This window comes from Polyodon spathula, chromosome 13 (assembly GCF_017654505.1).
Source record: "Polyodon spathula isolate WHYD16114869_AA chromosome 13, ASM1765450v1, whole genome shotgun sequence".
Classification (NCBI taxonomy): domain Eukaryota; kingdom Metazoa; phylum Chordata; class Actinopteri; order Acipenseriformes; family Polyodontidae; genus Polyodon; species Polyodon spathula.
This window is the reverse complement of record NC_054546.1, coordinates 32,272,916-32,290,714: the sequence shown is the minus strand read 5'-3', so window position 1 is coordinate 32,290,714 and position 17,799 is coordinate 32,272,916. Positions and strand designations below refer to the sequence as shown.

The window sequence follows — 17,799 nt, the reverse complement described above, 5'->3', positions numbered from 1 at the left end:
GTTTGAAGTGTAAGTGTCTTCAAAGAACATTTTCAGAGGTTTTTATGGTGTAAGGAGTAATTCATATTACAGTTACTCTATTGTGTTGTTTTTGATAAGTCTGTGTTAGGGTATAGACGGACATATTCCATGAGCTGTTCTTCAGTTCTAATTGACTACCATAGACATGTGTAACGTAGGCTAGATCAGCCAGTGTCTTTATATTGGCAAGCACCAGCTCCATCTAGTGTACTGCAGTATATTGCCAGAAAAACTAAAGTGGCAGATCACTTGACTTTGATGATCCAGTCTAGTTGATCTAGTCTATGTTACTAGAACTTTAGATCAGTTGCTGAACTCATAGCCAAATTAACGAAGATGATGACTAATAATAATAATAATAATAATAATAATAATAATAATAACAATTTCAGTGATTCAATAAGAACCACTCAGAATGATTACAAACATCATAAGAAGACAAAATTAAATAAAATTTGAAGCTGTTTTTTTAATGTTTAACCCAGAATGTCACGCTACTTGACAGTCGACACGGATCTTATGAACGTGTACACTAACTGCATAAACAAAAGTGTAGTGCTTCATCTTACATGTCTATCGATTGTGTGCTAACACACAAAGCAGCAGGGACCAACTCATTTAATGAACGTATTGAATGTGATTAAACTCTACATGGTTAAAATGGGCTTTGGATTTTTTTTTTACTTTTTAAGACGTATTGAGTGAACAATCGTGAGAAGCTGTAACCAGTTTTTCCTGTGCAATTCAATACCATAATGAATTTCAGAATGGGGGCTTATTTTCAAAATGTTGTGTTTAATTAACTATTGTTTTTTTTTTCCCCCCAAAATTGAAAAACACCCAAAATAACAAAACAATTCCATCAATCCTGTCGCGCTTCTGTTCGTTATTTAGGTCTCATAAGTGAAGTTTGAAAGAAGTATTTCTGTTTTAAAACACCTGGTACTCCACTATAATAAAGAAATCTCTTTTTTCCAGCTCGGCTTACTTTCTCTGTCATTTCACTTGAAGGGTGAAATTATTCCCACCCATTCAAAGGCTGCTTCTCCCTATTAACAGATATGGCCAGTTTTGTTAGCTACACTTAGTTGTTTGCATCTCTGTTTTGTAACATTGGCTGGAAGCTTCTCGTGGTATTGTCATGGAATTTTGCTATGATAAATGTCTCCTCTTTCACATGCTGGTATGCATATGAGGAGGGGTTAGGAATGAAAAAAAAGTTACCGTGGAACAAATCGGTCATACTCTGCTTTGAAAACCTTTAATTAAATAGCGTGACGATAATGCTTAATGTCCTCTGGATTCTTTTTTTAATTATCTCGCTATTGCCCCATGATATGTGTAATTAATCCTCATGTGTTACTGTCAGCACTCTTGGGTGTTTCCTTTGTTTAATAAGTCACTTATTTTACCTTTCTGGCTATGTTTGAGCAAGCCGGAGGAACCTTTAAGAACTCACTGTTTCAGGGGGATAGAAATGATCAGTGCACAGCTCTAGTGAGCATTTTTATATGGTGTACTATAGCTTATAATTATATTATATCTATCCAAAAGTGACTTGGTCAGGGTCACACAATGAGTCAGTGGCTGAGCTGAGATTTGAACTGGGGAAACCTGCTGGTTACAAGCCTGTTTCTTTAACCACTGGACCACACAGCTATTTTAGGCATAACTCACCACTACCACCCCTGTGCTGACTCGAAGGTGGTGAAGCTGGACACAGACTGTCCTCCGAAACGTGTGCCGTCAGCCGACCATTTTTCACTCTGCAGGCCCGCCATGCAGCCACAACATCGGAGGACAACACAGATCTGGGCAGCTTACAGGCAAGCCTGCAGGCGCCCGGCCAGACCACAGGGGTCGCTGGTGCACGGTGAGCCAAGGACACCCTGGCCGCCCTAAGCCCTCCCCTCCCAGGCGGAATAGCCTGAACTTGAACTAGTGTCCTCCAGGCTATAGGGTGCATCCTGCGCTCCATGCGGAGCGCCTTCATGGGTGCACCACTCAGGAGCCCTCCAATCTGTCCTTTTAAAAATAAAACACATATGTTTAAGTTGAAGAATTTCTGAACTTAATATACCTTTGAGTTTTGTATTATTGCATAGCAAGCAAATTTATCAAGCCATATCTGTAGAGGTAAGCACATATTTTATCATGAAAATTGAAATGTACCCACCCCTAAGAGCCATGAAAATATTTATCATGAAAATGCCTTGAAGAATGTTCATGGCAACATCATTGTAACCGGCAGTGTTGTGTGATCCATTGCTGCGGAGGGTTATGTCTGCTGTCGATGAAATTAGTTAAAAGCTTCAAAACTACAAATACATAGTGTTTAAGACTTCTGCTTGCAGTGTGACTCCTGACCTGTTACATCATCAAAGCATAATATGACGAGAAACACAATTTCCTCATTGCGAAAGACTTCTAGACAAAACTCTGTGACGGTTTTGAAACAGACACACACACAGGTCAGACTGCACATCTCTGGCGAATTTATGTTTAAAGCCTAGGTATCTGTGTAATAGTTCAATGGCATTTTTATAAAAATAAAAAATAAATAAAAACACCTTTTGTGGAAACCCACAAATATCTTCAGACTGGCTGAAAAACGTCAGATGATGCAATGTTTTGACCATCGCTGTAATACTACAGACATAATTATTAGGCTACAACTTCTGTCTATGCCCTTTGATGTGTGAGATCACCCCCGCCAGAAAATCAGCAGCCAGTTTTCAATTTGACAAAGGGGAAAAAAACAAAAACAAAAAAAAACATTAAAAAGAAGTCTGGGTAACAAATAATTTAAACCCTGATTAAAAGAAATGGAAACGTTGTCTGCCTTTTAACTAGACATTTGTGTTTATCTGTTCAGTAGACACCCTTTTGACTTGCACAACAAGATGAATACACAAGAAAAAAGAAACAAAGCCTAATTGACTCTTTTTTAGCCCAGCGACAGACAGCCATGTTAATGAGAAGTAAAGCAGAGATGAATATTTTTCTGTCGGCTTTGTGAAACGCATGCATATGGCTCTGGTTCATATGAACTTTGAGTTCTTCTGGCAGTGTTGCTGTAAGCACAACCTTCACTGTTTTTGGGTTACACACTTTAAAGAGCACTATAATAATAATGTAAACACTCGCTACAAAGGTTTTAGAGGAATAAACGCTTACAACAGCTTTTCTGTTTGAAATATGAATCTAGATGTCTGAAAACTGTTACTTTCACCTGCAAATGAGTTTTTGTGCTTTTAAACACAACCTCATTACAAGTTATTACATCAGGCTATTTTTGGTCATGTGACAATTTTAGTTCTCTGGTTCACTTTTACTGATGGAATAAATACATTTTAAAAACATCAGAACCGTGACCCCCAACCCCGCTCGCTTCATTGACCATCGTCATAGTAACCACCACCACCCCCTAGTGATGACGTTATACTTCCCCCTTATAACAGCAGCCACTACTTTCACCAGCATACAAATCTGAATTATTGGTGATCTGCAGTAAACTGCTGGTGGAGTGGTGTCTGTGACCTTTATAACAAGGGTGTGAATAAATGGACTTTTAGCTATTTGGAAAATAAAGATCATTATAGTTTCAGAAAAACTTGTTATAAAAGTGGCCCTCTACAAAGCTGAGTGTAGCCCATTAAAATAATTTGAACATGTTAAAAGGTTACCTTGAATTCATGTATTGAAAATAACCTTCTGTGGCTTCTGAATCCTATTAAAATACAGGATATGTAGACAACTTTGAATCCTTTTGAATATTAAGAATTTGTTTTGGATTGTTTTGGACATAATTACTTTAAATCCTCACTGGATTATTATAAAGCTTTCTGTTTTTTACGCTGTTTATCCCCCTGGATTTTTTAATATATATTGTGCAATTGTATTTGTGAAGATAATGCTTTCTGCTTCAGGTTTATGTGTTGGAAACCGTACTGGGAGAAACTGGTTGTAATAACTGATGAAAGCAATGAGCAAGGCCCTCTGCTAATGTTTTTGTTGACCCTGTTTCCTGTCTTGTAGGTGCTTGAGAGGTTATTCCAGAAGGGTTTCAGTGCAGTTGCCTCTTGCGGTGGTGGCGTGGATTCCTCGCAGTTCAGTGAATACGTGCTCTGTCGCGAAGACAGGAAGTCACAACCTACAGCCACCACCATCAGAATAAAACAGGAGCCCCTGGACTGAAGAGCCATTGAAGAAAGTGCAAAACACTACAGGCAGGAAACAGTGTTAACGTAGACTTTTTTTTTTTGTTGCCTGCTGTTAAACAGAAAAAAAATGTAATAAACTAAAAAAAAACACACAAACTGTACTGCTCAGCAACACACACTGCATTAAGGGAATGTAATTTGAAAAGTTGCAGTGATGGAACAAAGTACCATACCATACTGGGACAATGTTGGACTATATAAAAAAAAAAGAAGACCAGGACACTGAAGACAAAAACATCAGCTCTCCGTAATCATTTCAAAATTGTGACCTTCTATGGCGATGCACACAATAGCCGAAATCTCAGCTGAGGAAAAATGGAACTTCTCCCCCAGTCGCTCGTTTTGTATGATCCTGAGTGTCGGTCCGATTTTTGTTGTCTTTGCATCAGTTTTGTTCTGCATCCAGGATGTCCGAAGAACTTTAATGTCCCCCCCCACCCCCCTTTAATACCTACCCCCCCCCCCCCCCCCCCCCCCCCCCCCCCCCCCCCCCCCCCCCCCCCCCCATTAAGTCAAGTGACTTTATGTACCATCATGTGCAGTATAAAAAAAAAAAAAAGACATTCATTTAAATTCTTGAGAGTTTAAATAATGTTTTTGTTATTCTTTTTGCTCATTTTGTTCTGAATTTCCATATGAAGGATTTCCCAGGGTTGTCTGAAAGCCAAAAGCATCCTGTTTAGTGACAGGTGCGGAATTCTTTAACCTGTACTGCAAAGCTAGTCTGACTGCAGACATGCATTTACACAGTCCTGAAAGTATAATCGAATCGAGTGCTGTAGCAGTACAGTTGTATGGCATTAGAAAATCCATTGTAAGAACTGTAAGAAACAAATACAAATCCAGTAATGCCTTTATCAATTTTTATTATGAAAGTATTAGCCAAAACGTCAGTCTGCTCGAGTCCAGTGTTACATTCGAACTAGGGCTACTGATTTTCGGTTTTAACCGATAAACGATAAAAACAACCGATACAAAAAAATGAGTGGGTACCCAAAAAACACCGTAAAAACACTGGAAATGGTTACTCCATTCACGTTGACTTCATCCCTTTTCCATTTAAAGAAAAAGAAAACCTAAAGAAACTAAAACAAAAAATAAAGCAACTACCTTTCCTAGTGCAGTTGAGCAACGTCCTTCCTTCCTGCTTTGCAGACAGCAAAGGAAAGAAGGTACAACTTAAGTGTGCAAGTACTGTCGGGTTACTATAATTATTGTGACAGAAAAAAAATTACAAAGTATATAAAAAGTAAACACTCTGAAATAAACTATTTAAATAAAACTCGAAAATAGCTTAAAAATAAAGCAGCGAAAAATAAATTTCGTAAAAACCGAAAAACAGAAGCCCTAGTTATAACAGTTGAGCTACTGGTCTTCTGAGTTTCTTATCGTTTTGCACTCTACTGGATTATAAGTTAAATAATTTATTAAATGGCAAATGACTTTTGATTTCATGAAAATTAGTATCTTTAAAAAAAATACATGTAAACTAAATAGTAGTAATACGGAGACAGAGTTTGCTTCTGTGCTTTAGTTGGCCATGTTTCAGGTTAAAAGCCGTCCATTAGCTTTCGTAAAATCTGGGAATTAAGGGCCTTTGAATGATCTTGTTTTTAATGATGCACTGAAAGCAGGATGCAAGCAGCCTGTGAATCGCACTAGTATGAAGAGTTTCCCTCCCCGTGTTACTGAAAGGAGACGATTGTGTTCGTTTCTCAGGAGGCCTGGGGTATTTTGAAAGGTGGATCTGGGTCCCCAGTATCCGAGTCTTATTTTTATTATTGTAAAGATTTTATTATTGTAAAGGATTTTACATATCATTCACTTGAATGAGATTGTTTTAAAAAGTGAAATGATTTACTAAATCTTATGAATCAGGCACAGTTGCGTAATTTGGTAGCCAAAGAAAAGCAACAATACTCTTGAATAGTAAATTATAAAAGAAAATGTTTCTAATGAAAACTGTTTTGTTTTTTCCGTAACTGACAAAAATGAAACTATGAAAACTAGCTTTTAGGCCATTTAAAATAATATCCTAGTAGCCATAAGCATATTGATTTTTAGTATTTATTCATGGCCAAATGAGATTTTGTACATAGAAGTTTTGAGATCTTACATGTCGGTTTTGCATTTAAAGTAAGACGATAGAAGGTTTCTGTTTTGTTTTTTTAATCAATCAGGATTTTATTTTAAACAGCTTTACATATAGATGACTTTTTTTATGATTTCTACTTTTAGATTTACATTTTTGCATTTAAAAAAAAAAAAGCTTGTCACTTACTCCCGGTTTGAGTATCAACTCCTGGACCAGTCTTGGTGAAATTCCTAGCCGTGTCAGTTTGATTTGAAGATGCCTGGGTATAATGACTGCATTCAGTTAACTGAGGATTACCTACGCTTTGTCAGGTGATTTGTTGTTTCAGGTTCACTGACATACAACTGAAAACAAAGGAAAATAAAAATGTAAATCTGAGAAAAATGAAAACAATTGTACCTAAATGCTTCATAATAGTTGGTTGATGCAATTCAAGGGGGTTCCCCAGTTCTGTAAAATGCTTTAATAAAATACAGCTGTTGCTTGTCAGGGCATAAGCTGATCAAATAAACCTTAACCCCCCCCCCCCCAAAAAAAAAAACTACCTGTATATAATTGTAATAACATCATTAGTATAAAATGACCATTTTGTGTATGACACAGAGATAGACTTTTTAATTGTAACCTTTATGTCTCTGAATGTGGCTGTTCTCTCCCTGAAAGCCAGTTTTGAGTAAACGAAAAAAAAAAGTGGACATTATTAGTAACTTTATTTATGAGCACTGGCTAGTTTTAGCCTTTTGAAGTTCAGTCGCAATGGAAGGTTGGACTGTTTTTAAATAATACTGTATCAAACAGGAATCCTCCCTTCACAAGCAGTTTTTACATTTTGTTTTGTAAAATACCTGCAGAGTTGTTTATTATGCATTATTGTAAAAAATGTTTTCTCAACCGTCAAGTACATGTGTACACATGCATTTCCTTAGACTTCAGGACTTCATGACGGCTGTATTTCTGCTAATCAGTGTACATTAAAATGATCAATATACAGCTCCCAGGATGCGTGCAACTATTTAGTCTGAAGACTAGTGACATGTATACTTATTTATATATTGAAATGTAATAGGACTCTAGGTTAAAGTATACTCTTCATATGAATAAAAGGAAAATGAGGACATAACTATTTAAAAGCCAAGAGTCTTTAGTTCTGTATACAGTTTTCTGTAAATGTTACCAGCAATTAAAATTTGCAAGCAATATGTGTGTAAATATTGGGGTTTTTTTTGTTTTGTTTTTTTAATATTTCAAAAAAGATTCTGTGGACGGTTTCCATGGGAAATGTATTTTATTTAAAACAGTTTAGTATTAAAGTGCATGTTCATTTAAAGTATAGTGTTTGGTTTTATTTGCATATTTTAGGTTAATAAAGCAACGGAATGGCGCTTGTTTAAAAAAACAAACAAAAAAAACCACTTCCTTTTTGAAGTTTTTTTGATGGATGACCAATAATGAAACAAACAAGCCAGAGAATTTGTGGGAGTGAAGCTGCAATGTTTAAATTCGATGTTTTCTGTTGCCACCTCCCCCACGCCACACAAGCACACAGCTCTAGGGTGTAGCAGCAATCCCAGAGCACAGCAGAATAGGTCATGTCTGACCCTCACAAAGTAATTTAAAAGAAACTTTTATGAAGCTTACATGGAAGATATTGTTATTGGATTAAACAGCGAGTATTTCAAAGGATAAAGACGTTTTAATTGGTCATGTTTGGTACAGAGAATGCTCTCTACCAACACTTTTCAATTACATGCTTTTAGAGCCTTTTGTTTTTTTAACTTCTATAATAAACCTGTATTTTATTTACATGGCATATTGTGTCAAAACCATGAACAGTAATGATTTAATAAAACAATCCTTATTTCAACAGTTAAATTTTAATGGACCACAATTGGATATATCCTGAAATTCATGGTCTCAGAGATTATTCTTTGGGATGAATCATTGGTTCACTGCAGGTCTAAATGAGCGCAATTCCACCTATAGAAGTTGGTTTTGTCCTGGTGAGACAAACCGTCACTATACTCGTCATTAGAATTTGGAATATATATATATATATATACACATTTCTTATCTACTGCTCTTTGATACTTGCTGGAAAGTCGCCAACATGTACCAAAATTCTCATATTAAGCCATTCACAAAATCCTGTATTTGGTGAGTCCAAACATAACTGTGCCTCTACAGAAATCTACTTAGTAACCTACCTTAACCCTAACTCCAGATCTAATGGTTTGTACTGAACTTAAACAATTTGGCATTTTACATACTGTCACGTAATTAGCAAATAGAACCTCCTCATATTTCCTGGGTCAATTAAGTTAAATTATCCTTATAGTGCTTAATAATACTTAATACATAAGGTGCCGGTTTGATTGTCTAGTTGGTTTAGGAAAAATGCTGAATGACCCCAAAATGCATGTACTGGCCAAAGCTTTAGATTTCCGCAAATTCACCGAAAAAAAACTACCATTCTGCAAACGTTATGTTTTATTTACTTGGAAAATACTAAGCATGGTAAAAATTGACCAACCTGCCATTTTCTCGAGCCCGAATTTGTTGATTGAAAAATAACTATGGCCTGACTTCCATAATAAAATAAATATCATTCACAAAGAAAATGGACGAATGGAAAAAGTTTAGTTTATCAGACTGTTCAAACAAGAACAAAGATTTACCAATGCCATAAAAAAACAACATAAACTAGGCCTTTCTCTAGCTTTAAAAGACAGAAAACAGTTTAAAAGCTAAGTTTGACAGGAAGCATTGTTCCTCCACATATCATCATCAAATTCTGGCCCATGAGAGCAACATAAATGGACAGCCAGCTTACCCCTCTATTATGTTTGATTAATTTGCATGCAATCACCTTCTCCTCCCCTGTAGCTCCCCTTGGTGATCGCCGATATAGGGGGTTTACTGCCTCATCCAGCAGGCCTCAAACCAAGCGGGTCTGAGGCGATTGTGCAGCTCTGTACGCTGCATAATCATCAATAAAAAGAATATTATTCAAAATGTCGATATTGTCGTGTTCTACTGAAAACTAGATTCTCACACAAGCTGTAGTGTAGGCTTTTAAAACCTTGGTATACATTGGGCAGGTCCAGAGAGACAGATTATTCAGTGTCTGAAACCAGCAGAGTGCTGTTTTAAATTGCAGCAGTATCCACATGAAACACTCTTAAGATCAACTACATAGAGCTACATGACTAACAAATAGGTAACTCAATAACTCACATAGATGAAGTGTGAAATCCTTCTGCAAATGATATGAATGGATGTGACTTAATATAAAAACCATCTAATGGATAGAAGTGAAGAACCAGATGGGGGGCGATTCAGTACATCTGTCCAACCTTAGTATAAAGGTAATAGTATATTTACTATATTATAAATGTACTGCATTACATTAAGAAAGAAAGCCAAAACAGCAAGCTTCACGGTTTTAAAGAACACAGGTTTAGTTTAGTAAACAGCTTCTTTATTCCTTTACAAAATAGGTACAAATACAGAAGTATGCTTTTCACACAAACGGGAAAATTTCATAATATGTACAGAGTTTACCAAAAATAACGTAATTCTAATAAACACATGGTCTTTGTAAACAATATGTACAAATTATTGATACATTAAAACATGATTTCCATCTGTTTAATTCACTAATTCCTTCCCAATAATATTTTGGCTAAAAAGCAGAAGTAGTAGAAATGCCCCTCTGCTCATGTATCAGAAACAATACAAATAATTATTAAAATAATTGTTTTAAACAATTGGACAAAATTCTATTTGTGCTTTTTTTTGTTTTTGTTTTTTGCTATGAGACTTTGCTGAGATAAAACTGTTGCCTCAAAAAAGTGGCAAGCATAAAAACATAGGAAAGCAGGAAAACATAAATTATAAAACTAATTTCCCAGTTACAGACAATACTGCTTTATGCTTAAAACAAGACAGGTGATTCGAGTAACACAGCGTTTATTTATTTATTTATTTTAATAACACATTTAAAACTGAAATTGCTTTAAAAACCCTTCGATACATATTTCTTTCGAAAAAATCACCTGGAACAGCCAGCCATTAAACAAATAAAATTACAAAATGGGACGTTTAACAACAGACAGCAGTTGCACAGAAGCAAGAAGCTCCAAAAAGCCATGCAAAAGGGTGCAATGAAAACTGACTTCTTCAGTTGATATAAAATGACATGAACATTAAAAAATATATATTTTACAATCTATTGAGGATTTGTGTTGCTTTTTTGCTCCCAAATTCCGCAACAGTGCCTGATCATATGATTTAGTAAATGATTTTAGTTTTTAAAGTAAACTCATTCAAGTAAAATTCAATGGCTCAAAAAAAAAAAAAAAAAAAAAGCCTGGGACACAAACAGGCTATAACATAGTATGTTACAGCTGTTCTCTAAGTAAATGTATTGTTTGGGTTCAAAAGGATAAATTCATGTGCACACCAAACAATCCTTTTCCACTCTTTTTCAAGCTACAAGTGTTGAGAATTACAGAATCTAAAAACTGTAAAAGCATTGGTTACAACAGACATAGCAATAAAGCCTAAATCAAAGGCACATTGCAAGAAAGACAGAAAAAAAAAACAGGAGATACCCTAACAAAACGCATGGAAGAACAACAAAGCATTTTGCACTATTTCAGCAGAGCCCTGTAGAGCAGGAGAGAGTGGCTTGTTTCTCGTTCCTCTTCCATATAGAAGATGAAGTCCCTGAGGTTTACTCGAGTGATCCTCTGCCTTGAGTACTGTCGGGAAGAAGATGCAGCCGACCCAGATGGAGACCCACTTGAACTTCCTGAAACCTGCGAGCAAGGAGAGATATTTTAAAAGACAGAACAACTTGAAAGAGGTGCCAAGATTTATTGAACATCTAAGTTCCAAATCAAAATTACTGTTGCAGGATGCAAGGGCCTACAACTTTACCCACAAAGTAATGCTGTGACAAACTGTGACAAACCCCCCCCCCCCCCCCCCCCCCCCCCCCTTCAAAATGTATTCTTTAATTTTGAATTGGCTGGAAAACACAAAATTCTCAACACACTACAGTATTTATACAGTACAGTTATTTATTTCAGATGTAATTTCATTCAAGTTGATATGTTTTTGATAAAGTGGTTTATCAATTCTGCTATGAACAAACACATACATGGTCATTTTTGCCAACAAATAAATTTTAAAGCAGTGTGTTTTAATATCCAATTATTTTTCCAAGCACCAATACCACAAAGTACAAAGAACCTGGGTTTAACTTTTCATACAAGACGGCCCCTCCTAGCGCCCTATTCTAACGAAATACCTGGGCATTGAAAACCATGCCAGTTTTAAACGGAGCAGACTAGATTATTTTTTTCTTTTCAATTTGAAATATTTGGTGCCAATGGAGTATACAACTACAAAAAGATCAGAGAATGATTTACAAATTTAAAATTGATTCCACCAGTTTGCACTTCCATTGCTAAACCTCAACAGAAAAAGATGTGTTAAGCATTATAAATGATGTGCCACCTACGTTTATTTTCAATTATACAGATTGTTGTTAACACATTATGCTAAAAGTTTAAAATATTATATGACAAGTCGGAAACTACATTTAAAATGGTTCTTATGTTTTCATTTTTAAAAAGACAAATGGGATATATTAAAACTAATTTGCCAGTTTGTGCTTTAGTTTCCGTTTTGAACTTTAAAGTCTGCATCACATTTACTCTGGTACTGCATAATGACATACAACTAATACTCAAGGGGTAAATTTGAAAGTTTGACAATTTCTGTACAGCTCATTTGCTGGCAAAATCCAGATTTTTTTTTATTTAAAAACATCAAGTGATTTATTTATTACAGTAAAATATTCCAAGTATAGCAACTCAAATGCTTTTGAACATACAGCTGAAAGATAATCAGAGGGCAGAGTCATCATTTTAGATGGAATACCCAATTGCTGTCATACATATTAAATATATTCAACTCCTAGTCCTTATAATTGGTATACAAATTACACGCAAGAGAAGAGAAGCCCAATGAATGTGGTTAGAATACCGAGCTAGAAACACCACAAAGGTTTGCTAAAGTACCAGATTCTGCCAAGTCAACGCCCCGGTTTGAACGATAATTATTAGTTTTTACACTGCAAGAGCTTGTAACGCAGGCATGGTTTTGTATTGAACATTTTAATTACATAGTGTTACTTTGGACACTATATTAATTTATACTTTGTGTTTTCACACTAGACACTCCCATTTCTTACTCAGACATTATGTAAAGACATTTAATTTTATTGTACCGAAAACTTTACGTGTTTACAGTGCCTATAGAAAGTCTACACCCCCTTTCAAAATTTGCACCTTTTGTTGCCTTATAGCCTGGAATTAAAATAGTTTTGTTTTTCTTTCATTTATCTACACATCCTACCCCACCACTTCCAAGTCAATAAAATTTCTAGAAATCTGTAAAAAATGTATTAAAAATACAAACTGAAACAGCTTGGTTGGATAAGTGTCCACCGCCCTTGTAACAGCAATCCTAAATAAGCTCAGGTATAACCAATCACCTTCAAAATCACACACCAAGTTAAGTTGCCTCCAGGTCTGTTGAATTGTAGTGATTCACATGATTTCAGGATAAATTAAGCAGTTCCTGTAGGTTCCCCCTCTGCTGGGTAGTGCATTTCAAAGCAAAGACTCAACCATGAGCACCTTTCAAAAGAACTCTGGGACCAAGTTGTTGAAAGGCACAGATCAGGGCATGGGTATAAAAAAATATCAAAGGCCTGGACTATCCTTTGGAGCACGGTCAAGTCGATTAAGAAGTGGAAGGTGTATGGCACCACCAATACCCTACCTAGATCAGGCCGTCCCTCCAAATTGGATGACCGAGCAAGGAGGAGATTGATCCGAGAGGCCAATGGCAACTTTGCAAAAGCTACAGGTTTTATGGCCAAGACTGGTCAAAGTGTGCATATGACAACAATATCCCAAGCACTCCACAAATCTGGCCTGTATGGTAGGGTGGCAAGAAGGAAGCCATTACTCAAGAAAGCCCACCTTGAATCCCGTTTGAAGTTTGCAAAAAAAACACTCAGGAGATTCTGTAGCCATGTGGCAAAAAGTTTTGTGGTCTGACAAAACTAAAATGGAACTTTTTGGCCTAAATGCAAAGCATTATGTTTGGTGCAAACCCAACACAGCGCATCACCCAAGAGAACAGCATCCCTACTGTGAAGCATGGGGATGTTTCTCATCAGCAGGGAGTGGGGCACCTGTCAGGATAGAAGGGAGCAAAGTACAGAGAAGTCCTTGAGGAAAACCTGCTGCTCTCCCCAAGAAAGCTGAAACTGGGTGAGAAGTTCAAAGGTGCTTTCACCAAGTATTAACTCAGGGGGGTGAAGACTTATTCAATTATGATCTTTCAGTTTTGTATTTTTAATATATATTTTATATATTTATATTGTATATGTATATTTTAATATTTTCTCAATAAAAACCTTTTTCCCCCTTAACAGTGTGGAGTATGGTGTGTAGATAAGTGGAAAAAAATCCTCATTTAAATCCATGAAACTCTGAGGCACTGACACAACAAAATGAGAAAAAAAAGTTCAAGAGGGTGTAGACTTTCTATAAGCACTAATATATATATATATATATATATATATATAAACAATAACAAGTAGTTGTCATGCCGTCAAATACCTATAAATACCTCCAATGTTTTGATTCAAACACAGGCTCCCTTGAGAAAGATATGCACAACATATCGAAACGTTGGGCAGCTGGCTCTTTGAGCTAATATATATATATATATATATATATATATATATATATATATATATATATATATATATATATATATATATATATATATATATATATGCGTGTTCAAGGCTAAAGCGATACATCGATGCATCATATCATCTGACAGCCATCGACAGTCAAGCCAGTGAAGCGTTTGTGTGTAAAGGGTTTTAACAAAGGAAAACTTATTTTTTATTAAATTTGGAATCAGCAATTATTTTTTAAATTAAGAGCAGAGTTTCTCTGCTCCCCTCAGGTGTGACTCTCTGAATCTGCATGCGACTGAGCTCAATTTCTCCCCCCTGCCCCGCTCCCTGTGAGTGTTTATTGATGGGATTGGATGTTGCAGGAGTCTTCAAAGTAATGAGTAAGTTAAGAGCGTTAGAATTACAAATACTGTATCAAGCGAGCTACAATGTCTTTTGATGTTTGACAATTATTTTCTAAAGTAAGGCACGAAAAGAAAAGTAAAAGAAAGCAACGTTTGTGATAATCCAGTAACACAACTAACTTGCGTGACCATTTAATGAGATGCAGGGGTTGCACTAGCCATCTCAAAATCTGCGTTTTTACATATTACATCAACATAGTTTAATTATTTTTCCAGTGTAACTATTTCAGATTAACAAAGTTAACAAGTAAAACAGTACCAGCAGTAGAAATAGACATAAAACGATTTATTTGAAAATCCCCCCACTCACGACGTAAAATCAGTGTTGAGAACACGTACCAATGTCTCTGCATATAGCTGTCAACACCATAACTATTTACACTTTTGCTGTTTAAAAGTTTTTCTTTTAGTACCCAAGTCAAAAAAAATACTCATGCTCTTTCCAAATCAGTCTTCAAGAGCTTCTACTGAAATTGCCATGTTTTAGATGATCCTCACGTAAAGGATAGCGTTTGCTGGTCTGCACCCTGTTCTGCTGGTACGCTACATGGGACCTCCACGGATTGGGCTTTTTTTTTTTTTTTTTTAAAAGAGGATGCAGGGAGCAGTGGAACCATTTTTACACATTTCATAAAACTACTTCATTATATAAACACAATTATTGGATAGGGATGAAAAGGGGAAATGGTCTTACATCTGCATTTTAGAAACACACTGCTGTTATTGTTTTGCGTTTTATTAAAATGACTTGGGTAGTTTTTCTCTTGATTGGTTGTTACTCTAACTGGTTATGGATTTAAACAACTTTTTATTTTGCTTTGACCCCAAACTGGTACAAATCAACACAAAAGAAAAAAAAAGAAAAAAAAAAAAAAAAAATAATAATAATAATAATAATAATAATAATAATAAATAAATAAATAAATAATTTAATATATAAATTTGCGTAATAGTTTTTAAAGCGTTACTTGCACTGGCATTTTTGGAGAACGATATATTGATAGTGAAAAATTAGTCATCGCCCCAGCCTTAGTGCTTTTGCACCGCACATTGTCGCTTTAAAGTGCAATGTTTGTTTTGTGAATATTTGAAAGGACAATAGTGGACTTATATATAAACTGTATTTCATCAGTCAATAAATATTAATTGCACTTGATTCTTTTGCGATTCTTTTGAATTTTAAACAAATCTAGATTATGTTAATAATTTGAATAATGACTGTAATTTTGCTCCCTTGCAGAGTCATACCTCCCCCCGCCCCCTTGTATTAAATTTCAAAAAATTGAATTTTGTATGGCATTGCACAGCATTATATCGGCATATCATCTGCATGATTGATATAAATAAATAAATAAATAAATAAATAAATAAACTAAATTATCACAGAAAACAAGACATTGCCATTTTAATTGTGTCGATGCTATCTTTAAAGCTTGCGCATTATGTAATATGGCATAACCCAAAACGCCACTCTGCACATCTACAGCACCACAAAAACAATTCCTTTAAACTACAAGCTGTGATTTGCATAACACATTTCCAAAGAATAATGTGTTTGTTTGTCTTTTTTCAAATTAAAAGCCTAAACTAAGCTTGTTTCAAAGGCCTGCTCTCAACTATCCAGTTCTGGCATGCATATTTCTGACACACCTACATTAGATCAATTTGCCTCGGGCAGAATTACACACCTTGCCCTTCGGTAAAAGCAGAAAACAGGCATTTTTCAGGTATTTCCAGGCACCCAGTACACTGGTATGCTCGCCCCACAAAAAAGATACGTGCACAGTTAATCACAAACAAGTTTTGTGATGTGAAGCGCTCATTTAGATTAATCAGATTCCAGTAGCTAAAATAAAACACAAAATTAACTTGTGCGTCATCACTTTGTCACCACTACCTAAGATGCCAATAGCATTTTAAAGCAAGATTTCTGTGGTGGATTCATATGATTAACACAGACTACATTAAAAGAAGACCACCAACCGCAACATGGTACTACTAGGAAAGCACCCAATACAGAAAAGTCAAAATGCAATCAAGTACACAAGTATACACAATATTTCCAAGGACAATTTTGAGCTTTCACAGCATCTTCATATCCAATCCTGCTTGACTGCTCTACTGGCCTACAGCTTCAATAATCTGCACCTTTTAGCTATAACTGGTTTCCTACACAAGCAGGTTTTCTGCTGACCACTGCCAGCAGTGATGACCCATCATCACTTTGCAAATGAAAGTCTCCACCTCTTAGCAGAAGTAAAGCGTATGGTATCTAACAACCTAAAACGCAGTTACCCGAGTCACTATATACAGTAAACAAAAGCTGCAATTTATTTAAAAATGTAAATGCTGAGGGTGCACAATTAATGGTATTAGAACCACTTTTAAGTCTACAATGTAAATGTTTAGTTTTAACAGTTGGTTGTATTTTTTTAATATGCACAGAGGAAAAGGCTCTTAAGCAACACCACGTTGTACAACATTTTCAGGCAGTAATTTTGATAACATTATAAAACTGGTATCACTTTAGCCATCTTGCTACTGTTTGGTTTGTTAAAAGATGGGGATGCCTTAAAAAGACATTGAGGCAATGGAAAGTGCATTGAAGTGAAGGTTTAAAAGCCTTAGGTTACCGCACTTGTAATATTGCAATATACAGCAGGAACCATTTCAGGGTGCCTATGCTTTTCCTAGAAGCTAACCGTGGTTGATCATATTTTGGGTACAAGAACAATGCAGCTAAATATGTAACTAGTACTACATGTAATAGTCATTCACAGCAACATATACAGGTTTAGTCAAAAGTTTACAAGAATTTTAGGAAAAATATTTTGTAGCATAAATTTTGCTTTTGTGGATGAGGAAAAAAAAAAAAAGTCTACAGTTATTTATTTATTTTTTTATTATTATTTTTTTTTTATAAAAATGCCAATTCAAAAGTATTCATACCCTTTGATGCTACACTATTGTCTACAGTGTGCTAGAAATTTAATTATGATAATACAGAACCTGTATATATAATCACTAATTTTACAAATAAGTCTAGAAAATGCTGGCTTGTAGGTGGGATAGGTATAGGATGACTGCTGTCATTACCAATAAGTCAATATGGGAAAAGGTAAAGAGTTATCTGAAGAACTAGGCAGAACATTATTCATTGTCATAAAACTGGAGAAGGATACAATAAGATTTCCAAGCATTGGAGTATCCCAATTTCAACTACTGTTTCAAGAAGTACAAGACTCATGGTACTGTCACAATGCT

The 17,799-nt window shown here is 35.6% G+C and overlaps 2 protein-coding genes across 3 annotated transcripts in view; one reads left to right on the top strand and one right to left on the bottom strand.

The window, feature by feature from the left end:
- LOC121325146 (BTB/POZ domain-containing protein kctd15) overlaps nucleotides 1-4,681 on the top strand; it is a 29,716-nt gene extending 25,035 nt beyond the window's left edge. The window contains exon 5 of the mRNA XM_041267457.1: nucleotides 4,060-4,681. Coding sequence (XP_041123391.1) covers nucleotides 4,060-4,218 — 159 coding nt within the window. The 3' untranslated portion in view covers nucleotides 4,219-4,681. The remainder of the gene's footprint in view (nucleotides 1-4,059) is intronic.
- Nucleotides 4,682-9,774: 5,093 nt separating this feature from the next.
- LOC121325823 (transcription initiation factor TFIID subunit 4-like) overlaps nucleotides 9,775-17,799 on the bottom strand; it is an 80,735-nt gene continuing 72,710 nt past the window's right edge. Inside the window, exon 14 of one of the 2 annotated variants that reach the window (XM_041268911.1) lies at nucleotides 9,775-11,159. In XM_041268911.1, coding sequence (XP_041124845.1) covers nucleotides 10,992-11,159 — 168 coding nt within the window. In that variant the 3' untranslated portion in view covers nucleotides 9,775-10,991. The remainder of the gene's footprint in view (nucleotides 11,160-17,799) is intronic. The other variant, XM_041268910.1, reaches the window with a different exon arrangement.